Genomic DNA, 24,645 nt, shown 5'->3' with positions numbered 1-24,645 from the left:
GACTTTTATTTTCCATTGAACATAGTGAAGCTGACTTTAGAACCTGGGGAAGGGATATGATATGATATGATATGGCATTTGTAACGCGCCTATACACAAGCGTTTCAAGTGTTTCAAGGCAGGTGATGGTCATCTAAATATTGTTTAATTATTGTTTAATTATTGTTTATTATCTTGTGTTGCCTTATTACTTTATTTTGAATGTTGGTTGTTTACAGTGAGGGCCATTTTACCACTTGTTGGAGATCGTTTGCTTAGCCATTAGAATAGGTAGGGAATTCCCTGATAGAGTAGGGCAAGCACGTTTTTATTTGCAACATAATACAGTGTCTAATTTTGAGGAAACTACATGAAGGAAACTACATGCAATTTTGAGGAAACTACATGCAGTTTTCCACCTCGCATTACAGACCCCTCACACTGCCCTCTCCACAATGCCAACATTACCTCAGAGAGGAAACACGGAACTATTTACCTACCGCGGTATCAAGAAGCCAAACAGGAGACAGAAATGTACACAAAACTGACATCACAGAGAGTGAGTTAGGAAACAAACAAAATTCATCCCGGTACAAATGACGGAAGTGTGGAAAACAAGTTAAACTATATTAATGTGGTAAAGAGAAAAACAAAGAACACAAAGATTGAGAGAAATAGAACAGAACATTGCTAAATACAGATATCACAAAGAGTGAGAGGAATAGAAATGGTACATTGCCAACACAGATATTACACAGAGTGAAATGAATAGGATTGGAGTGTTTATACCTTGGGGTAAAGGGGAAGATTACCAAATATCCAGGAGACAGAGAGTGGAACACACTAAAGAGAGACACTTGGGAACTAAGGACCAGAGAGGTCCCTAAGAAACCTTATGCAAGATGTCTCACTTTGGGAAAAGAGGAACCATAAGCATTTGGACAACACAAACCCCAGAGAAAAGGACAACGATACAAGTACATTCTGAATGTGATAATAAAAAGAAAATGATTCTGACAAGAGCAAGGAAGAACCCTAACAAAAGGGAGAAAATGATAATCTATCCCTTAAGGGAGTTCAAGGAACTAATACAGAGAATAGCAAAAGACTATTTGTGGATTGTATACTGATCAGATGTGTGGAAAGTAGAGAACATAAGTGCATAAGCATACGGGAAACATTATCCTCACTTTAGTTGATTACAATAGTGGTAGGATCAGTTAGGTTAGCTTTGGTCAGAAGACTGATTCTTTTGGATATTTATTCACGACTGATGAGCACCTTAGTTAGTAAAGTAGGAAGGGATATCCCCATAGTGATAGGGAAATATAAGCATTCTTTCTAATCTTTAATAAACGTATGGCAAGACATTTCTTCAGAGAGCCTCTGTCCTTCCTCTGACTCACCACAATCTTTTGTAAATAAAATGCAAGGCACTTTATTTTTCCTTTGTTCTAAAGTGCAAATGTAAAGATCAGCAGTAACATGTTATTCATTTTCTAGGAATTTTTTGTAGAAAAGTGAGATGTATAAAAGTTGTAACGTTAATCACGGAATGGGTGAACAAATCTGCTTACGGGAACGCCACGCCTGTAGGCATTTCCAATGCTTGCTTCTGTATGCATGACAAACTGAACTCACTTGGCTCATCCAAGGGGAGCTCTCACATGTTAGGGAGCATTAGATGCATGTAAAGCGTGATCGTGCATGCCTATCTTTGGCAATGAGCAGTAAGAAACAAACATGGAAATGTTAAGAATGATTATCTGGAATATGTAAAAGTGGTGGATGGCAAAGAAAACACAAGTTTCAAAAAGCATTTGATGCCCAGCAAGGGCAGTAAGAGTTCTGGAAAACCAATGTATAGTCAAAGATAATAATGTTTGGGGAGGGTACATTGGTTTTATGGTCTTTTTCTTCCACAATTTTCCATCAGCCTATAAAAAACTCCATGATACTAGAGAACAAATCCAATGCAACCGAGGTACTATGGTGAGGAGAGGTGATGCGTTCCTAAGAGCCCAGAAGGCAAACTGGGCAAGCAAAATGTACTTTTATAAATTCGCCAAATTACTTTTACAAAATAATGTCAATAAAAACATCTACCTATTTCAGTGACGTCCTTAAAAGTGCATCAAAGAAAAATTATATCTCAAACAATTAATTGATCTTTACAACAATGAAACAATAAACTATCTTTGAATAAAGCCTTTTATTGTGGAAGAGAATGGCTGTTAAAGAAACAGCTCTAAAATATAAGTGGTTATATAAGTTGTTAAGCAGACGTTAGTGGATGAAATGCTGCAGTAAATGCATGGTAGGGTTAATGAATCAGTGGTTACAAATCTTGATGGTTGTCTAGATGGGTGGGTCGGATTGTGATTTCATGTGTGGATGATTTGGCATGTGAAGGGGGAGTACTGCAAGAATACTCTCATGATGCAAAATGCCTACAAGATCCATGGAATGGGATTTCTCTCCCTTGATTTCATGCTTGGCTAAGATGACATAATAGCATGGCTACCGAAGTTTGCTGAGCTGCATAAAAACATTAAACACATTAATCTTTGACTGGGTGGGTATGTTGGTGGATTGTTTGAAAACTGTGTGGGTGGTCTACATCTTGGAAAATGTAAATATGTGTTGTTAATGGATGTATAGTTGAAGGCTATAGGGACTGGCAGTGGGTTTGTGAATGGGATGTGGATATCTGAGTCAGGAGTATGAATGAAACAGACGTAGGGTGACTGTTGACTAAACATGCGTTATTACGGAGTTGGTGGCAGGTTACTTGATGGGTTGGTAAGTAAACTGGTGGCTCCCCTAATGTATTGCAGACTAAATTGGTGTCATGGTCAAGTCCTAAAAAAAAAGTGGGGGACTCGTTAACATACCAATTGAATGTGGTGTCTCCAGAAATTAGCATATCACGGTGCCCTCTGAAAAAAGTGGGGGGACTCTGTCCACCCGGCTCTACCCTCGACTTGAGCCCTGATTGGTATATTGAAGAAGGTTGATTTTGGATAATTGAGCTGGTTAATGGTTGACAGATTCTCTAAAGGATATGGGAAAGGATGTGGGTGTATGGTTTGACTGATGAACTGGCGAGTCAACAGATTGGTGGGAGGATTTTCAGATGGGCAGGTAAATCAGTGTCTGACCAATAAAGGCATAACGCAAGCATCACCACGCAGATGACTTAATGATGTCTAAATATGCACTTTAAATGCAGCTGAAATTTAGAAATTTACTTGCTGAAAATGGGGACTTATATAGCAAATGGAGATCAGGTTAAAACCATCTCATTCTTTGCATTTGTTCTGCGAGAGGGCCGTGATTTAACAGATATTTGCTTGAATGCTGCAAACTGTAATGTAGTTTATGAACGGGGTAATTCCCCTTCCAAGCTGCGTAGTCCACCTTTACCTTGAACTCGTTCTCTTTGTCTTTTGGACCCTTGTGGAAGGGCCGGTCGTAGCGGAAGCGCCGGATGTTGTTTACACGGTAGAAGCTCTTTATGCGATCAGGGACACGGTCCATCTGCAGTACGTCAATGTTCTCAGGGATAGGAGTAACGGCGTAAATCTGCAAATCTGCACAGTACAGTCAAGGAAAAGCAGAGAAGAAAACAGCAGGCAGACAAACTGAAGGGCCATTATGGTTAAGAGGCTTCTCCCAGCTCTCCCAGCTGCTGTGGCAATATTGGGTTACACATACAACATTGCCAATTAACCCTGTATTATTCTAATACTGGGAAGATGCACACAGCTCGGTTAATGTACCATCTGCTATTTCATCACAAGTACCCCAGACACACATTTCTATGAGTGCTCCAACTGTCGTTACATAACATATATCTCAAACAGCAATCCTATTGCGCTACTTATCATTGGCATCCTGTGACACCACAGAGATATTCAACAATGGACCCCTCTACTATTAGGGGAAACAGTTGCAGTGCATTATGGTTCCATGTGGTTATTGCCAATGAAATAATACTGACAGTGTTGTACATATTTGCATCATAGATTGTTGCACGATGATACTACCTGTTAGATTCAATTTCCAGTGTGTTCATTAGGCCTATAATAAATACATATGTTTTATGATTACTGTCTAAATTGTTTCATTGGATGCCATACTCTGTATCATTGGATGCCATACTCTGTATCATTGGATGCCATACTCTGTAGACTCATTGATGGCCCCTGACCCTACTCACAATCTCCTGAGAATAAGCCTAGACTGCTCACTGATGTTATCTTGATTGAGTGTTGGCTAACCTCAGTCTGTCCACCAGGCCACATTTTAGAAATCCATCTTAAAAGTGGGGCATACATACTTTAGTCCAAATATTCAGAGTGCAGGTGGTGAACCTAAACAAACTCAGGGGCTTGGGGGGTCAAGTGGTGGGCTCAGCCCAACTCATGAAAACATGTTTTAAAACATGCTGCATTTTGCAGCACAAATCCCGGAAGAACTGGCTAAAAATGTCATAGGACCTACAATCAGAAATATAGAGGCACATACAACATCTAACACACTTCCTTCATGGGGATTGAATTACCCAGAGCCCCTGCTCTCCCTCCTTCACAATAGGTTGAGAGAACATGCATCTAAAGGCTGGTTGACAAACTCTGTGACAGCAAGAACCCTTTCTGCATGCACTTCACTGTGCACAAGCCCAGTTTTTTTACCTATGTGGCACCAACTGCCCCACCCAGTTCCATTTCTTTCTCTCAATTTCACAGCGGTGGTTGTAGTTTATGCTTATCCATGATGCAAGACTGGGTGTTGTGGAGGTGGATAGCAATAGCGTGTATAACCTAAATCACCATCAAGGTAATTGATCATTTTTCTGGTATCCTGCTGTGCCTCATTCCCAACTGTATTTGTATTTATTTTTATTCATAGAGCGCTTTGACAACAATGAAAAATGAATCAAAGTTGCAATGAAGGATGAGGAAATACATAACAGCAGAATGTAAGTATGGGTAAGAGAATGAAGCAGATTAATTTTTAGCTGAGCCCGATAGGCATGGAAAGGAGGAGCACATATTTAAAGAAAGGGTGTTCCGGTGTTTGTCTGCACGGTGCGTGAAAGGAGGAGAAGAAGAGAGCATGCATGGGTATATAAAGATAGCAAAGAACAGAGATGGGGAGAAGCAAGACCATGCAACTAGTTATATACAAAGCAAAGAAAGTGAAAAAGAAGAAAAGATTAAAAGAGAGAAGAGAGGCCGAAATAAGAGGAGTAAAAGAGGAGCGGGGAGGGAGCTGAAAGAGTACACGAAAAGTGGAATTAAAAACGGAACGCAATGGGGTGAGATGAGAAGAGGGATGGCCAAGGAAAAGAACAGAATAGTTAAGCCAAGAAAAGACTAGAGAGTAGACCATGATGTTTGTCGCTCGAAAGGACAGGAACAGATGGGCATAAAGACTATAGAGATGAATACGAGCGGAGCGAGTAGTAGAAGAGCGAGAGTGAGGGGTCTAAAATTAGCCCAATATTGCAAGCAGAGTGGGAGAAGCGAAGGACAGGTGGGGAAAGTAATGACCAAGGGGTAAAGGTGAGGGAGAAGAGGAGACATGAGGAAAGCAAAGGACCTCAGTCTTACAAGTGTTAAGATGAATAAAGAGGATGTCATACATTCCTTGACTGCAGAGAGACAGGAGGAAAGAGAATCTTGAAGCAAGGGAGAGAATGAAGAGAAGGAAAAGAAGATTTGGTTGACATCGGCTTGAAAGTAACACGAGAGATTGAAAGAGCTGGTTGGGATCAGTCTATAATCCCTTCATAACGCTTATTTCCTTTTACTCACTCACGATCCCAAACCCTTTACACTCCACCCCTCTTGGTTTGCCGGTAGCTATGGGCATGGGGGAGAGGCATATGGGGCGATTGATTTCTCTTTTTGTGAGCAGAAGTGGAGTGTTTGTGGCTTGAGAGGGTCTGTGATGGGAGTGGGGCACATGTGAATGTACGCCTGAGAGATCTAAAGGTGTGGTGAGTGAATTTGGTTGGAGTTTAGCCCTACGAGATGGAGAAGGTGTATGCCAGTGGGGTAGAGAGTGCATAGGTGACATTCAGATTATCCCAGACTTGCTGGCTTATTGACTCTTTCGACAGTCATGGGATGGAACCATTTGCCATTGCTGAGGGTGCCCATGTTCATCTGTGCTCCATGAGTGGGGTAGGCATTTGGTGATATAGGAATGAAGAGTTGGGTTTCAGGGATTTAAATTCCTTTTGAACTTATCGGGAATAGAGAAACACAGAACTAAATATTATTTGAAATAAAATAAAGAAAAACCTATTGCAAAAAATGTGATAGGCTGGTAATAGAGTAGGTGGTCTAGCAGAATTGGTTCTGTCCACTCAAATCAGGATGCCTTGGCTGGCCTCTGGACACCATGTCTGAGGTCAGCTACCTTACATATTTGGCTGGGTTCTGGGCTGTGTTGGGTTGACTTTTAATCTACAGTCAACTTGCCTGTGTGTGTAAATGGTGCTCCATGGGCTGGGCTCTAGTCTGAGGTTCACACTGAGATGTGATCTGGATTGGGCTGGCAGCTGTTAGCTGGTAGGAGGGATTTTCAGAAACAGCACTTGCTTGGAAGTCCAAAAGGCCAACCTAGTAGATAAGTAAGATACAACATAGGCATCCCAAAGGAGGATTACACAACACAAAGGCAATCTCTGCCTTAATGCCAGTAAGATGGAGATTCTCCTCAACGGCACACCTGCACCCTCCTTTCCTGTCACTCTCTGGCCAGCCTCCCTTGGATCTCTTCCTGCTCCCACCTGTGAGGCTAAGAACCTCAGGGTCATCTTCGACTCGACACTCTCCTTTTCTCCTCACATCTTTGACGTCTCTAAGAAGTCAAACTACCAACTGCACCTCCTCAGAGGTATTCTTCCTTTCCTCTCCTTCCCACAGAAGCTCACTGTCTCTAGATCTCTAGTTCTCTGTAGGCTGGACTACTGCAACAGCCTTTTTCTATATATGCCTGCTTCTACTCTCCGCCCTCTGCAACTCATCCAGAACAGGACTGCAAGACTTGTCCTTGGCTACAAGCCCAGGGATCATATCTCTCCAGAACTTAAATCTCTGCATTGGCTTCCAGGGCTGCAAAGATTAATTTCAAGACCCTCTGCATTGTCCACAAGGCCTTCTGGAATCTGGGTCCTCAATACCTCCAACTCTCTATTCGTAAATACCTTCCTACTTGAGCTCTTTGCTCCTCCACCTCCAACTCCCTCAGGGTCAGTCGCTTCTCCAAGCAACAAGTTGGTGGTAGATCTCTTTCTTCGGCTGGGGCCTCCCTCTGGAACAGCCTCCCTGACTCTCTGACACTTGAAGAGAGCCATCTCCGGAAGCACCTCAAGACCTTCCTCTTTGCTTCTGTCTTCTCTCTTCCTCTCCCCTGCTGATTTCCTGTCTGATACTTCACTGGTCACCTGGCTACCTTCTGCTTTTGGGCCCAGGTCCTTGCCCGCCAAGTTGCACACCCACACTGCCTAGCGGCAACCCTTGCACCTAGGTCTGTATCTGTAACCCTACAGTCCCCCTACCTGCACTTTTGGGCACCTGATGTCTGCACTTACCCTTGTACCTGCCACCAGCTGGCCGCACTTCTTGTCATTGTTTTCATCCCATGCACAGCACTGCCTCCTCCTCTTTCCCCTGGCACTTTTCATCTCCCCCGTCCCTTGCACTTGCGCAATCTCAATATCACTTGGTCTAGTAAGATCACTGTCTCTGTCCTCCCTCTGTTCTCTCTTCCTTGCCTCGTCGTGCCTTCAAACACTTGTGTATGGGTGCGTTACAAATGCCATATCATATCATAACACTACAATCACACAGTTTCAAGTACCAATGCAAAGAATTAAACTACTCTTTTAAATCAAGTGGGGGAAAGAAAAATGGTAAGTCAAAAAACATATACCGCATAATTATAGTTATTACCTTATAGTGAAGGATATGCCCTATGAGCCAAATCCCACATTCCACAGTGCCATCCAGTAGCCATCACTGGAAGTTCACCTCCACTTCACAGCAACAAATGCAAAGCATTTTGGGTATGCAAATTAACCCAAATGCAGCCTTAATCTCTGAAAATGATCTTTGTCTCGCAGGGCAGTGCTGTTTTATACATAGTTTATTCAACCCAAGTGAGACCATTCTCAAGGCTGCTGAAACCCATGTACCGGTATCACCCTTAGTAGGGATCATCGGTGAAGTAAAGTCTGACAGTCTTAAAAGCATAAGAAGGCCTTCCCTAACCAGATAGTTTAACTACCAATGCCCTACTGAAATTGTCCACAGGCATATACTTGGCCCACAAACTCTTATTGGCCAAAATAATACCCCGTGCTTATTAGGCAATGATGGGGCCAACTACTCACGCCTTTGGTCAAGGTGTACATGGTCCAGATGCCACACGTGCAGATGTCATTTTCAGTGTCAAGTTTGGGTCTGTGTAGCATTGGTTCCAGTCTCCCAAAGACACAATTCCAGAGATTCATCACCTGGGCTGACAATATTGAAAGGGGACTGGATGGTGTCAGGAACTCATGGTGGCAACAAGTAAGACAGACACAAGTGGCAATGTATGCTGTGTGCAGGTTGGAAGAAATGCCTATTCTAAACCTAAATCTAATATGGGAGCATCAACCATCAAATGAAAAACAAGGCAGTCCTAGTGGCATTGTGTCAAATAAAAGGGCCTATACTAAGAAACCTATTGCCAAACCTTACAACTAATACAAAATAGGGTGTGGGATAGTTCTCAAGAAAAGAAATAAGTGCTCTTAAATAATATGTCGGGAAGTGGTAGCCTGGGTCTCCCTTCCCCACGTTTTGAGCACAGGGTAAGGTGGGATCTTGGAGCACAGTACAGTCTCTGGCTTCTCCAGCATGAGACAACAGTTCTAATGGAAGTTCTCAGGACCGTCGATGGCCAAGTCTCGTTTCACTTGAAAGTCTCTTGCCTTCGAGGACCTGATGTTTTCAAACTAATAAAACAAAAGTTCCTTCAACAAATGAAAGTTTGTTTCTTGGTTTCACTTAGGGTGAGGATTCTCTACCCTTGGGTCCCCCTCTTCCGGGCGCTGACCACTCTCAAATCTTATCCTCCTGCGGTTGGGTTCACTATGGATTTTCCTTCTTCACAAATCGTAATGTCTTTTTAAACAGTTCCAGCGGACTCCCTCGGCCGGGCTCATGTTTGTCAACGCACTGTTTCTTGGGACTTTAGACTTTGCCCCTCTTGGGATTTGCTTCCTTTGTTTCCTCCCACTGCAGGATTCACTCCCCTTTCTTTCACTTTTTGATTGTGAAGGGGTTTTGCTTGACCCTCAGTATGACCACCATGGCCTATTCCGCTGGCTCTCATATGGCCTTCTGGTATCTGTCGTTTCTCTCATATGGGGCTCGACCAGAGTCTCTTGAGTTAGCACCCATGTGGTGTCGGTTTCCCTCTGCAGCTGGTTTTTCCTTTAACACGTGTTACAGTTTTTTCACAGTTCATAGAACTTGCCACTTTGCGATTCACACTCAACACAGCCCGGTTCTTATTGTTTTCCTTTCAACTCACTGGCTGTGATGAACAGCTTGGCTCTTCTACATTGGAGTGAAGGCCGGTATCACGGTCGCAGAAGCTTCACTCGCTCCGGTTTATCGGCGTAGTCTTACCCTGTGTACCGTTGACATCTGCGGCAAGACACTTGTGCTATAGTTCGCGGTCTTAGGCTTTCCTCCTCGAAATTTCCGCAGGTCTGGGACAAAAAGGGCAAGGTCACTTCTCTTCTCATCAACCTCTCGATTCCTGCCACCTTTCTCCTTCTCTTGAACTGCTGTGCCTGATTAGCAGTGGCGTCGCTAGGGGGTCTCAGGCACTCCCGCCTGCTTGAGTTCCTGGATCTCCCTGCCACTCTAGGATAAGGACAGGGTCAGGAAAGGCATTAGTAGTGGAAATATTATAAACCCCAATGAAGAAGCACTAGGTCAGAATAAATGCACAACACAAGGAAAGGCGGACAAAGGAATGCTGCTGAACACTCTTTTGGAATCTATAAACAACATGAATCAGTCCCAGTACACAAGCAGTTTTGTATTTTTATTTATAAAAAGGGGGAAGCACACTGCATACTATAAACAATTCAGACAGTCATCCAATTACAGGTAGATGTTGTGGTGGGTCAGGAGGAGGAGTATGACATGTTGAGGACATTCTGTACTCTCTTTATTAAAATGAAAGAATAAGGCTTATCTCTCCCTTTGGGCAAAGGGAATACCCCACCTATCTAAAGAAACTAAAGGTGCTTGTCAGATGCCAAAGTAAATATGTCCTCTGTCCAAACTAACTCTATGTGACCCACTAAATATAACTAAATTCAATAGGACACGAGAATGTATCTTCTTCCCTTGGTCTTCTCTTTGTTCTGGATAGTCCTTTTATATACAGGTTTCTTTTTGGATTATATACTTCTTAGCGTAATCTCCTTTGATAGTCTTTCTTATCAACTCCATACCTGTCACCACATATATGCTCTTCACAGACTATTTGCTTAGCCTTCTCCAAATTATATGTACTTGTGGTTTCCTCTCAGGCTTTCTTTGCCATTGATACTCTCTCTGACGCTCACTGTTCTTTTATCCTGTTCAATTGCAAGCCTTACCTCCTCTTTTCGTTATATGTTTCAGGGTTACCCTTTCTCCAGGCTTCAACTCTTGCCTTCGAGGACCTGATGTTTTCAAACTAATAAAACAAAAGTTCCTTCAACAAATGAAAGTTTGTTTCTTGGTTTCACTTAGGGTGAGGATTCTCTACCCTTGGGTCCCCCTCTTCCGGGCGCTGACCACTCTCAAATCTTATCCTCCTGCGGTTGGGTTCACTATGGATTTTCCTTCTTCACAAATCGTAATGTCTTTTTAAACAGTTCCAGCGGACTCCCTCGGCCGGGCTCATGTTTGTCAACGCACTGTTTCTTGGGACTTTAGACTTTGCCCCTCTTGGGATTTGCTTCCCTTGTTTCCTCCCACTGCAGGATTCACTCCCCTTTCTTTCACTTTTTGATTGTGCAGGGGTTTTGCGTGACCCTCAGTATGACCACCATGGCCTATTCCGCTGGCTCTCATATGGCCTTCTGGTATCTGTCGTTTCTCTCATATGGGGCTCGACCAGAGTAGCACCCATGTGGTGTCGGTTTCCCTCTGCAGCTGGTTTTTCCTTTAATACGTGTTACAGTTTTTTCACAGTTCATAGAACTTGCCACTTTGCGATTCACACTCAACACAGCCCGGTTCTTATTGTTTTCCTTTCAACTCACTGGCTGTGATGAACAGCTTGGCTCTTCTACATTGGAGTGAAGGCCGGTATCACGGTCGCAGAAGCTTCACTCGCTCCGGTTTATCGGCGTAGTCTTACCCTGTGTACCGTTGACATCTGCGGCAAGACACTTGTGCTATAGTTCGCGGTCTTAGGCTTTCCTCCTCGAAATTTCCGCAGGTCTGGGACAAAAAGGGCAAGGTCACTTCTCTTCTCATCAACCTCTTGATTCCTGCCACCTTTCTCCTTCTCTTGAACTGCTGTGCCTGATTAGCAGTGGCGTCGCTAGGGGGTCTCAGGCACTCCCGCCTGCTTGAGTTCCTGGATCTCCCTGCCACTCTAGGATAAGGACAGGGTCAGGAAAGGCATTAGTAGTGGAAATATTATAAACCCCAATGAAGAAGCACTAGGTCAGAATAAATGCACAACACAAGGAAAGGCGGACAAAGGAATGCTGCTGTACACTCTTTTGGAATCTATAAACAACATGAATCAGTCCCAGTACACAAGCAGTTTTGTATTTTTATTTATAAAAAGGGGGAAGCACACTGCATACTATAAACAATTCAGACAGTCATCCAATTACAGGTAGATGTTGTGGTGGGTCAGGAAGAGGAGTAGGACATGTTGAGGACATTCTGTACTCTCTTTATTTAAATGAAAGAATAAGGCTTATCTCTCCCTATGGGCAAAGGGAATACCCCACCTATCTAAAGAAACTAAAGGTGCTTGTCAGATGCCAAAGTAAATATGTCCTCTGTCCAAACTAACTCTATGTGACCCACTAAATATAACTAAATTCAATAGGACACGAGAATGTATCTTCTTCCCTTGGTCTTCTCTTTGTTCTGGATAGTCCTTTTATATACAGGTTTCTTTTTGGATTATATACTTCTTAGCGTAATCTCCTTTGATAGTCTTTCTTATCAACTCCATACCTGTCACCACATATATGCTCTTCACAGACTATTTGCTTAGCCTTCTCCAAATTATATGTACTTGTGGTTTCCTCTCAGGCTTTCTTTGCCATTGATACTCTCTCTGACGCTCACTGTTCTTTTATCCTGTTCAATTGCAAGCCTTACCTCCTCTTTCTTGTTATATGTTTCAGGGTTACCCTTTCTCCAGGCTTCAACTTTGAATGTATAGAGTTCTTACCCTTCCTCCCAGGGGTTCTCTCCCCAGTTATTGTTGGTTCCCCACTTGGCTTGTTTAAATCTCCCTCTTATATTGTGTTCACTTCCATCATTAACTGGGGTCTTCAATAATATTTCATCCTCAGGATTGGGATGAGTTCCTCTCCTCATATACCACCAGTCTTTCCCCACCGCGTTATTTGTTATTCGTTATTCATTCTCTTAGATTTTTACAGTTCCAATCATTCAACTTTCTGGTTATTCTTTCATCCTTAGGACTGGGACAATTTCCTCCATGTAGGTAATGATTCCCCAGCAGCCTTCCATTGTTCCCAATTCCTCCTGGAGTGGTCCCACATGCCTTGACCATTAGGGAGGATCTTGTGAAGCGGGCTCACCTCCATAGCCTTTCAGGGTGGGTCTTGCCCAGGGGAGAAGGGATGAATTCCTGTGATTCACCACAATGTGTATGCTCTTCTGTGCAGATATACAGACACAAGTACCAGGCATTTCAAGAAAAGACTGAACCTTCAATTGTCAATTTTCTCCTCGGACCAAGAATTTCAGAAATCTTCAGTGATTTGTACTTGGAAAACTATGTCTTTGAGATCCAGGAAACACTCCGGGAGTGGAAGGATGTCAGCCACGATGGTCCTCCTGAACTTTTGTTCCTTCATGTTTTTTTTAGATTCCTGAGGCCCATGATCGGTCCCATGCTACTGTTTGGTTTCTTTATTAACAAGTAAGGTGAATACACTCCTTGTCCCCATTATCTGGGGGTCATTTTAATCACATCTTTCTGTAAAAGCATTTTATTTTTGTATTGAGAATGTTCAAATAAACATGCAATGGGAGCTGGAGAGAAGGACCGCAGTCAAATCCCAGTGCTTCCTGGTTTTGTAAGATCGGACCGAAAAAAAAAGGTCCGACCGTATAAATCGGCCGAAAAATGCTACCACCAAAGGTTCGAACACCAAAAGTTCGAACCTTTGGTAGTAGCTTTGTAGGTAAGTAAAAAAAAAAAAAGACTTCAGGGACTGCGGGGGTATCCCCCGCAACACCCCGCTCACTATACTGTGTGGCTAGTGAGCAGGGTGTTGCGGGGGCCCCCATAGCACACCCGCAAAAAAAAAACAAAAAAAACAAGGGCTGCATGGGTTTCCCCAGCAACACCCCGCTTACTAGCCAAAAAAGCTGGCAAAATCAGCCGCGGTTGGATCACTTAGAATCGTGCTTCCTTGGTGTACACTCTTCTGGACCAACGCATAGTCATTTCCCACTCTGCGGCAAAGTTGGTGATATTAACACCTACTTGTGGAATTCAGAGGAAAGAAGATTGTGTGCAGTCAGGCATAACTCTGCAGCATCCCATGCTGTCACTGACACGTATTTTAACCTTGGTGATCCTTTGACTTCTTGCTCTGAAGAAAGGAACTTCCTTCTCACTCGGACATTACAATATCTCGCATCTCTGAAAGCTATTAGTATTAGAGAAAAAGTCAACTCAATGGTTAACATGAAAATTCTGCTAACCCAATTGTCATTAAATAGTGACATTGAGCAAGTGATCAATTGTTCTATCAACTCCCATCTAAAAGCATGCTTACCATGCACTTTCCCCCACAACAACCCATTTTGAATAAATGGGGCAAGTGGGGTTCTTAATCAGTCTTATGTTAGGAGCACTTTCATATGTGTATTTTGAATGATTTATTATAAAGCAGTATAGTAAAAATAGAAGTTTAAACATTACGCGATTCACTGAAATCAAATTCTGTCATTTTATAAATGCGTTTGTTCTTCCGAATATTGTGATTACCATCCTGGCTCTGTATACTACTAAACACCAGCATTGTTGTCTAAAACAATGATATCTACAATTTCTATTCAACTCAGAAGAACATTCTTGCTAGCTGCTTTTAGGCACAAAACCTAACCTTAGTTGTTTGATCTAACAGCAAAGTTCAAATCAACATTTATTCTTTGCACAAAATATACCAGCTTCTAAATGAAAAAATGCCTCAATTCTATCGCGTCCATACATGCACGCATGTTCTACTCCATTCGGATATTCCCAGCTTGGCTCATCTTATTAATATGACTATACTAATAGTTCATTTGGAGTAGGCACTACACTGTTTATGTAATAGCTCACCTTAGATTACGAATATACCAATAGTTAAGCAATTTGTGTAGCCTTTGCTGTTTCTATCACAGCTCACTGTAGTGTTAACACTTACAAATAAATTAAAATTGTCTCCTGTGATTCAAACTCAGAAAAACAGAATCTCAATAGTTAAGCAATTTGTGTAGCCCTTTGCTGTTTCTATCACAGCTCACTGTAGTGTTAACACTTACAAATAAATTAAAATTGTCTCCTGTGATTCAAACTCAGAAAAACAGAATCTTCAGGCTTTGCACTGAAATGGTTCATATTTGGCTTCATGTGACATAATGAAATAGTAGCTGAGCTAGGAATTTCCCTCTGGCGTAGCCTGCTACTTAAAACTGCAATTACGACATCCACTGCACTACGACCATCACCTCTCGAAATGAACCTTAAGACGACTCGCAGCTCCCCTAAAATGCCTGCGTCCTTTCTCTCCTGCGACCTTTAGTAACTTTTATCGGCTATTCTCTTATCGTTGTGTGTGTCTTGTGAAGAGGTCACTCAAAAAAAAATCCTTTCCATTCTCGTTTTGTGGTTTATGTTTTGGACTGTGCACTTAACAACCTTTTTTCCTATCTGTTATCTTGGCGTGCAAGTTGAACTGTCAGTTTGAAAACATGTTTTTTGATGTTAGGGAACTTGAAAGTGCAACTTGTCCATTAAGCAGTTTTTTTTTTCCTAAATGGCACCTACACATGTGAATCAAAGTGATGGATTTTTCCTTTCTGTTTTATTAAAGTCTTCTATCTCCCTGATACACGTATGTGAGGATGTTGTGTTTACATACATCTGTGATTTAGTTTCAGTTGAGCTGTGGCCTTGTTATCTCTGAGATGAGAGATGGACGCCAAATAAATGCTGCAGGCCCGACTTCCTGACTGCCAGTTTGCATGTAGTGAACGAATGAAGCGGTTATGGCTCTACTACCAGATAGCATGAAAGTGATCATTATATTAAACCTACTGTTCCCAATAGGCCTTGCAAAGTCATACACGTGAAACACATACAAGATCACACGTGCACTCTGTATTCAGTCCTAACCCCACCCAAGTATTTTAAACCTTTTGCTTGTTCAAAGTCAGTATGTAAAGCATAGATGGCTTGTTTGCACCACACAAATAGACTGATTCATGGCATCACAGCAGCAGGGCCCAGATACCGGGGGGCCACGCACTCCACCACCGTGTGCCCTCCGATCATCACACTGGCGACGAGGAGGAGCCACAGCCCACTCCCGTGCCCGGCAGCAACGGAGTGATTAGGTCCGCCGTGTTACGGACCGACGGAGCACCGGCGGCCATTTTCTTTACCCGCCCCGTCACACGTGGCGATCGTGGTTGCGGCCCATCAGGGTGCTTGTGCGCCACTCGCTAACGGCGTCGGAAGAACAGATTAACAATTTTTGGAACGCCCACAGTCTTGCTGGCGCAAGACTGTGGCAACTAAGAAGAAAGAAGGGGATTTCGCTCCCAACACTACCGCAGACCCGAGACCGCCACCCGTGAGTACCCAGCACCAAAATGGGTGACGGCGCTGACGATGAGGGTACTGCAGCCCCAATCCCCCGCAGAGCCCGCAGCTCCCTAGCCCCCATGCCGGAATTCGACGCCACTGGGCCCCCTTCCAAGCTAGGCCCGAAGTGGCTATTGTGGGTCAAAAGGCTGGACATGTTCTTTAGGGCAGCTGGGGTTGACGATGACGACGAAAAGATTGCAACCATGATCTACTCGGCAGGCGCAGAAGTCCACAAGATCTACGACTCCCTGGTCATCCCCGTGGTCACGTACGACGCGGTCAAGCAGGCACTCAAAGACCACTTCTTACCCATGGCCAATGTGGATTTTGACAGGTTTGTCATGGGCGCTGAGAAACAATTGGACGATGAACCCCTAGACAAATTCTGCGCCCGCCTGAGACACCTGGCGACCTCTTGCAGATGGGCCGACGAAGAGGAAATGGTCCGCAACCAACTACTGCAGGGGTGCAGCTCCGGAAAACTTCGGAGGCAAGTGTTGAGGGAGCCTGGCCTGACCCTCCAGCAGATTCTGGACCTGGGCAGGGCACATGAGCTAGCAGAGGCCAGAGGCGCGAAAATGGACGCTGCCTCGCGACCAGGACACAACGAAGACGCGTTTGCAGTAGGACGGTCGGCGGCGAGTAGGTCGAGATGGGTGCCGAGAAGGCCTGACACCGCATCCACTCCAAGCAACGCCCCATCGTGCTCGAACTGTGGGTACGACCTCCCACACAGCGGTGACTGCCCGGCGAAGTCGAGAACATGCGCCCGATGCGGAACGCCGGGTCACTTTGCCAGAACATGCCGTGCGGCTGTCCCTGTTCCAACAGCGAGAGGACCAGAGAGAGTGGGGCGAGGCGGTACTCGCAGAGTGAGAGGCATCTCCTCGGTTGATCAAGGCCTGCAAGACCTTGACCTAGCGGAAGAAGAAGAGGAGGAGGAGGAAGAAGTCTTCTTCATCTCCAGCATCGCGAACAGTTCTAGCTCGAAGCGCCAACCCAAGTGCACCGTCAACATCAAGGGCACTCCCACCCCCATTCTTTTCGACACCGGAGCATCAGTCTGCGTGCTAGCCACCAAACACTACGTAGCCCTGCCAGGCCCACCAGAACTGTCAACATCAACGGCTAGGATATATGCATTCGGTGGAGACACCCCCTTACCCATCCAGGGTGCATTTATCGCCCCAGTATCTCATGGACAGAACTCCATCAAGGCAAGATTCTTCGTCACCGACGTCAGCCCCCATTCTCTGCTGAGCTGTGCTGCGTCAGAAGCGCTCGACATTGTCCATTTCACATTTGGGGTATACCACGCAGATCTGAAAGGCATGCTATACAAGTTCGAGAGTCTCTTCAAGGGCATCGGCAAACTGAACGCCGACCCTATTCGCTTGCACATCGACAACTCCGTAAGACCGACAGCCCTCAAACACCGCCGAATTCCATTTCACCTGAGGGCACAAGTGGAGGTAGAACTGCGACAGCTAATGGACCGAGACATCATCGAACGGGTAGAAGGACCCACCCCTTGGGTTTCACCCATCGTAGTAGCCCCGAAGCCGAAACAACCAGGGGCTGTGCGCATCTGCGTGGACATGAGACTCCCAAATGCCGCCATCAAAAGAGAGCGCCACCTCACGCCCACCCTGGATGATATCGTCGGTGAACTCCAAGGCGCCAAGGTCTTCTCCAAACTGGACCTCAGATCCGGCTATCATCAACTGGAACTACACCCCGAGTCGAGGTACATTACTACGTTCACAACGCACGAAGGATTGTACCAATACAAGAGACTTAACTTCGGGATCTCATCCGCGGCCGAGGTCTTCCAGAACGCCATAAGAGGAGCGCTGTCCGGCCTGAGGGGAGTCATCAACATGTCCGACGACATTTTGGTCTTCGCCAAGTCGGAGAGCGAACACCTTAAAAGGTTGGAACGCACGTTCGAGAGGCTCCAGGCAGTAGGTCTAACACTGCACCAAGAAAAGTGTGAGTTCCTTAAAGATCGGCTGGAATTCTTCGGGTTTACCTTTCACGCGAACGGCATTTCACCTGATCCCGGCCAAGTAAAAGACATTAGAGATGCACCTCCACCCACATCTCCAGCAGAAGTTCGGAGCTTCTTGGGGATGGTCAATTATTGCGGTCGATTCATCAAAGACCTAGCCTCCCTATCAGAACCACTGAGAGCACTTACCAGGAATGACGTACCGTGGCAATGGACAGCGACGGAACAAAGATCATTCAATGCCATCAAAGAGGCCCTGTCAGAGCAGGAGACAATGGCCTACTTCCACCCCAGCCGGGAATCAGAGATCGTGGTTGACGCCAGCCCTGTAGGACGTGGGGCAGTCCTCATGCAGGCCGATGAACTGGGAGCAATGAGACCCATAGCATACGCTAGCAAGGCCCTCACCGACACGGAAAGGCGCTATTCACAAATCGAGAGAGAGGCCCTTGCCATCCTATGGGGATGCAAACATTTCAGGATATACATCCTCGGCAAACCTGTCGTCGTGGTCACAGACCATAAACCCCTGATTCCCATCCTGTCCGGCACTTCTTCCAAGCCGCCTCCACGTATCGAAAGATGGATGCTATCGCTCATCGAATACAGCGTCAGGCTGGTGTACCGCCCAGGCACCCACAACCCCGCGGACTACCTGTCCCGCCACCCAGGCACGAGGGACGCCCAGAATCCGGTGGAGTTGTCAGACGCTGGGGACGCTGTGCATCTCGTCGTTGAATCAGCCCTACCAGTGGCCCTGTCGAGGGAGAACATTGCAGATGACTCGAACTCTGATGAGGCATTCTTGCGGGTGAAAAGAGCGGTAGCCACGGGGGAATGGCGAGACGTCCTCCTGAACAACGCCCGAAGAAACCCAGAGGCGCAGAGAGACCTACAATCGTTGTGGAAGGCTCGACACGAGCTCTCGGTGTCCACGGACGGCCTGCTACTGAGGGGAGACCAGATCGTGATCCCCAGGTCCCTGGTCACGAGGGTCCTCCAGCTAGCCCACACAGGACATCAAGGCATGGCTAAGATGAAGGCGCGCCTACGGCTGAAAGTCTGGTTCCCCGATCTGGAACACCGGGTGACCGAATTCGTAAAGGCCTGCATCCCCTGCCAAGCCGCAAGTCCGGCAGAAAAGAGCCCACCCATTCAAGCCATGACACGGAGCGACGTGCCGTGGGGTACCGTCCACGCAGACTTCGGCTCGACCGGCAGAGGCCTATACTTCTTAGTAGTGACTGACCAGTGGTCAAGGTACCCGGAGGTGGAACTCGTGGAATCCACCGCCAGCAATCACACCATCCTGGCCATGGACAAAATCTTCGCCACCCACGGCTTCCCGCTCGAGATATGCTCAGACAATGGTGCCCCGTTCCAAGGGCAGCGTTTTGCCAGGTACTGCGCAGAACGAGGCATCAAGCACCGTAAAGTGACCCCGCTGTGGCCAAGGGCCAATGGAGAGGTTGAGCGTTTCATGTGGACACTTAACAAAATTTTTCGCATCTCTGTCAATGGTGGGGAAGACCTGCGCCACAACCTGATCGAATTCCTCCGTGAGTACCGGTCCACCCCACATCAGTCCACCGGAATCGCGCCCGCCGAAGCACTGTTCAAACGTATACCCAGAGGATTGATACCGGAAGCAGGTGAACGGCGCCCAGGGGTGATTGATGACGCACAAGTGGCAGCGGACAGGGCTGCGAGAAACGAGAAGGAGACAATGAGGCGGAAGCTGCCGGAAAAGGAGATAGCAGTAGGTGACACCGTCCTGGTCCGAAACAGGAAGCCAGAGGGGAAACTCTCAATGACTTATGAAACACACCCGATGGGAGTTACCCACGTCAAGGGATCCATGATCACGGCGGCGAACGCGCGAGGGACGGTGACCAGAAATGTGTCTTTCTTCAAACGCATAGGACCAGCAGTCTCTGAAGAAGAACCGGACCCCAGCCAAAGGCAGGCGGCAGAAGCGCCGCCGGAGAGCGTTGAGCCGGCCGGAGACCCTGAGGGGCCAGAGAACCTCGAAAGGGGCCCGCCCCGGTATCCCCGCAGGGAAGGGCGCCGCCCCCCGCAAAGGTTCCAAGACTTCATTATGGACTCAGCGACATGAGCAACAAAGTCTGCTAAGTATAAAATGTTTTGAGCCACGTTGGCCCCCATGTTTAATGTTTTGTTGTTTGAGGGGAAAAAGGAGGGATGTTGTGTACGTGATACACATAATGCGCATGCGCGGCCCTCGAGCCGGCGCATGCGCAGCTGTTGAATAAAGGCGGCGCCCGGCGGCAGTTGGAGCCGGAGAGCCGGAGCAATCGGACGTCTCCATTGTGGGTTCTTGCGCGGCGCAGCAGCGCGCAGGGCCCAGATACCGGGGGGCCACGCACTCCACCACCGTGTGCCCTCCGATCATCACAATATGGGAGCCTGTGGTGCTGCCAAACCCTTTGTGAGGCCTGTTGCTGCTACTGATAATACTGATGTTTGAGCGCCTGTTAGGTGGAAGATGACATTGGAATGTGCCCGTTTCCAAAGTGATGGCATCTTCTGGACTGAAAGCAATATGACCGGCCCATTGCTTTTGCCGTGTTACTATCAGATTTTTATGATCTTCAATGCAGCTTCAATGTCTTCACGAAGGAGCTGCTTTTCTTTGAATGGTATGCTTAATACCTTAGCCTGCAGATTGTAATGGAATGTCATAATCTAAACCATGAGTGACGTTGCAAAACATGTCCACTACTCATGGAACCTGAAACGCCCTCGTGTTAAAATGAGAGGTCAACATGCCTTTCCTTCCCAATATCAGGTGCCTCCTGCTAAACATTAATGAAGAACCCTTTCCCACCGATCACTGTCACAACATGTTGACATAATGGTGGCATTTAATACCCAGATCTTCAAAGAGAATGTTGTGTACATTTTTCTTCCCACACCTGCCAACTCCTTTGCGTCCTTATCTGGCGGAAATGAAGGCCTGACAATGAAGTTGATAAACGTCCATCTTGTAATATTCCTTGACACTGATGGACATGATATTGAGCCTCTCAACGATGAACCGTCAATTGTAGAGAGGATAGACATCTGGGATAATTAACATTTTATTTATTTATTTATTTATTTATTTATTTATTTATTTATTTATTTATTTGGTATTTGTAATCAGCCTATACAGCAAATGGTGTTCCAAGTCGGTTCATGGCAAAAGAGGGGGAGGGGGGGCAGGTACGGTCCCACTAGGTCTTGAGTCATTTGGATCCTGTAAGTGCTGCAACAAAAAGTACATGGGAAGGGGGAGGAGGTTACATTGAGTGCACAATGAACATGTACAAGATAGTGCGAGGCTGGCAAAGAAGAACACGTTAGAATGGGTGCATAATTGGGAGAGCCTCAGCTCATGGTGAAGGGGGCTACATCAGTATGCAGGTACAGCTAGGAAATGCCAATCCAGTGCTTAAAGGTAGGTTAAATGTGAAACACAGCACAGGTCTGGGATATGCCAATCCAGAGCTTAAAGGTAGGTTAAATGTGAAACACAGCGCATGTCTTGGATATGCTAATCCAGTGCTTAAAGGTAGGTTAAATGTGAAGCACAGCGCAGGTCTGGGATATGCCAATCCCGAGTTTAAAGGTAGGTTAAATGTGAAACACAGCGCATGTCTTGGATATGCTAATCCAGTGCTTAAAGGTAGGTTAAATGTTAAGCACGGCGCAGGTCTGGGATATGCCAATCCAGAGCTTAAAGGTAGGTTAAATGTGAAGCACAGCGCAGGTCTGGGATATGCCAATCCAGAGTTTAAAGGTAGGTTAAATGTGAAACACGGCGCATGTCTTGGATATGCCAATCCAGTGCTTTAAGGTAGGTTAAATGTGAAACACAGCTCAGGTCTGGGATATGCCAATCCAGAGCTTAAAGGTAGGTTAAATGTGAAACACAGCGCAGGTCTGGGATATGCCAATCCAGAGATTAAAGGTAGGTTAAATGTGAAACACAGCGCATGTCTTGGATATGCCAATCCAGAGCTTAAAGGTAGGTTAAATGTGAAACACAGCACATGTCTTGGATATGCTAATCCAGTGCTTAAAGGTAGGTTAAATGTGATACACAGTGCAGGGCTGGGTAATTCCAATCCAGTGCTTAAAGATAGGTTAAATGGGAAACACAGCGCAGGGGTGACAAAAATGTCAATCCAGTGTTTTTTTTAAAAGAATTTATAATGTGCTGAAGGCCGCAGGCATCAGGGGCCACACAGACACCAGAGACAAGGTGAGACGGGACAACAAAAAACCTTCAAAAATGCTAAGAAGTGAAACGGGATGCTAACCAGATTAACGTGACCAGAATAGAAGCTCTAATGGAAAGACGTTCATAGGGAGAAGCCAGAAGTCGATTTCTCAAAAAGAAATTTCTTAGTCACCAGATGCTTTTCCAAGCGGAGCCCAGAAGGTATTGAGTTCCAGGAATGGGCTGTTAAAATAGGGAAAGAACGCCCATTTTACCGCTGGCTCGTTTACCACTTGGGATAGAGCGGTACACGCAGTTAATTGAGCGGAGGGATCTCGGAGGGTCATACAATTTCAGACGTGTTTTTATGGTATGCAGGTGCGTCGCCATACATACATTTGTGTGTCAGGGAACGGGTCTTGAAGTGTACTCTCTCCTTTACAGCCAACCAATGGAGCTTCTTCTTAGCGGCAGAGACATGGTCTTTTCTTGGAATATCGCAGGCAACACGAAGTGCTTCATTCTGAAGAATTTGGAGTCTGTTTATACAGTTCTTATTGCACCAATCAGATGCGTGTTACAATAATCCAACGGCTCTCACCATGGTCTCACAATTTTTAGGTGATGGAAAGGATTAATATTTCACAAAACCCTAAGATGGTATTTAAAGTTACGCACAATACCATCCATCTGCGTATCAGCATCAAGTGTCGTTTCCAAGTGGACTCCTAGTCTCTTCACTTTGTTTGCAATCTTTATTCAGTTGCCATCAATTGCCATGCTGGCAAATTCTGGGGCAAGTTTGGCTCTGACCTGCAGAGAGCCAAAAAATCATCAACTCCATTATTTTACTATTTAGGTACATCCAATGTTTGGACATCTATGCTTTTATTAACCGGTGAGTCTATTCCAACCTAACAGTGTCTTTGCTGTGAACCCCACTCAGTTCCATCAGGAGCTGGGTGTCATCGGCATAGTTTGTAAAATGGATTACCATAGCAGTCAGCTGGTCATAAAGGGGCTGCATGTATAGGTTAAACAGTGTAACATGCTCCCTGAGGAACACTACAGTATGTTAGTTCTGGTTCTGAGCTAGCTTCACACCAACATACTTTGGACAGCCTGTTACTCAAAAAGGAGCACATCCTGTCAGAGGCATCCCATGGTGGCTAGCGTTTTCAGAAGGCATTCATGGTCAACCAAATCAAAGCAACCGACAAATCCAATAAGATCAACAGCCCCAAACAACTTCTTTGTAGAACGTTAGTCTGGAGATCTAGGAGGGCACTTTCTGTCCCATGATTTCTCCTAAACCCTGATTGATTTGGTTGAAAAATACCTGAGCATTCAAGATGTTTTTGAAGTTTGGATGTAGCTATCTTATCCACAATCTTTAGTAGAAAATGGGTATTTCTAATCTAGGGCGTAGATTACTGGGATCTTTAGGATTTAGGCCTGATTTCTTGACCAATGGTGAATCCACAACAAACCTTATGGCATCAGGTACTGAATTCCATCTGAAAGAGGCATTTACAAAATGCACTAGGAACATAACAAAGATGATGAAATTGGCCAGGATAAGTTTCGAAGGAACAATATCGCCCAGACTCGAAGTAGGACACATTGATGATTTCCATTTGATTGAATTTGAAATGAGGACATTCCATACGTTCCATCACCTGAGAATGTAACAAAGTCTTATTATTAGAACTAGAAGTTATTTTCGCACAAGCAGCATCTATTCGATCCTTGAAGGTTGATTGTATCTTCCTACAGTCTTCATCAGATATAGCAAAAGACTGGTACTGAGAATAAGGCTTCTCAAGCTTTCTATATATCCCAAAAAGTGTTCTAGAATCATTTTCTGCATTTTCAATTTCGTTTGGTAAAAAAGTTTCTTTTTGCTTCATAGATTTGATTTTTTTAGATTTTTTGTAACTGCTTCCAGGCTAACTTTTTTTCTTCTGATTTATTCTTTTCGCAGATACGTTCTCCCTGCCCTTTCTCCCTCTTGAGTGTAGTAAGGGCCAAGTTAAACCAACTCTGATGTTTCACACTATCGCTGACAACCTTAGATTTCATAGGAGCAGCGTTGCTCAAAAAAGAGTTTAGCTGTGTATTATATTCCTGTACCAGTACATCAGAGACATCAGAGTCTGTGGTATGAGCTGTGATCGTTTTGAGGGATTGATCTAAACTATCTGACTTAATCCTGTTCAAGTTTAATCTAACTCTTCTTTTGGGAGGATTGCATGTTATCTCCACCTTACCTGGA

At 45.3% G+C, this 24,645-nt stretch overlaps 1 protein-coding gene across 4 annotated transcripts in view; it reads right to left on the bottom strand.

Annotated features, from left to right (window-relative positions):
- DOCK3 (dedicator of cytokinesis 3) overlaps positions 1-24,645 on the bottom strand; it is a 2,582,899-nt gene that overhangs the window by 241,529 nt on the left and 2,316,725 nt on the right. For all 4 annotated transcript variants that reach the window (XM_069644069.1, XM_069644070.1, XM_069644071.1 and 1 more), the window contains one exon: positions 3,406-3,572. In XM_069644069.1, coding sequence (XP_069500170.1) covers positions 3,406-3,572 — 167 coding nt within the window. The remainder of the gene's footprint in view (positions 1-3,405; positions 3,573-24,645) is intronic.

The sequence above is a fragment of the Ambystoma mexicanum genome, chromosome 2p (assembly GCF_040938575.1).
Source record: "Ambystoma mexicanum isolate Mex_15411 chromosome 2p, UKY_AmexF1_1, whole genome shotgun sequence".
NCBI classification, from domain to species: Eukaryota; Metazoa; Chordata; class Amphibia; order Caudata; family Ambystomatidae; genus Ambystoma; species Ambystoma mexicanum.
The sequence above is the reverse complement of the archived record's forward strand: the minus strand, read 5'-3'. Positions and strand labels throughout refer to the sequence as shown.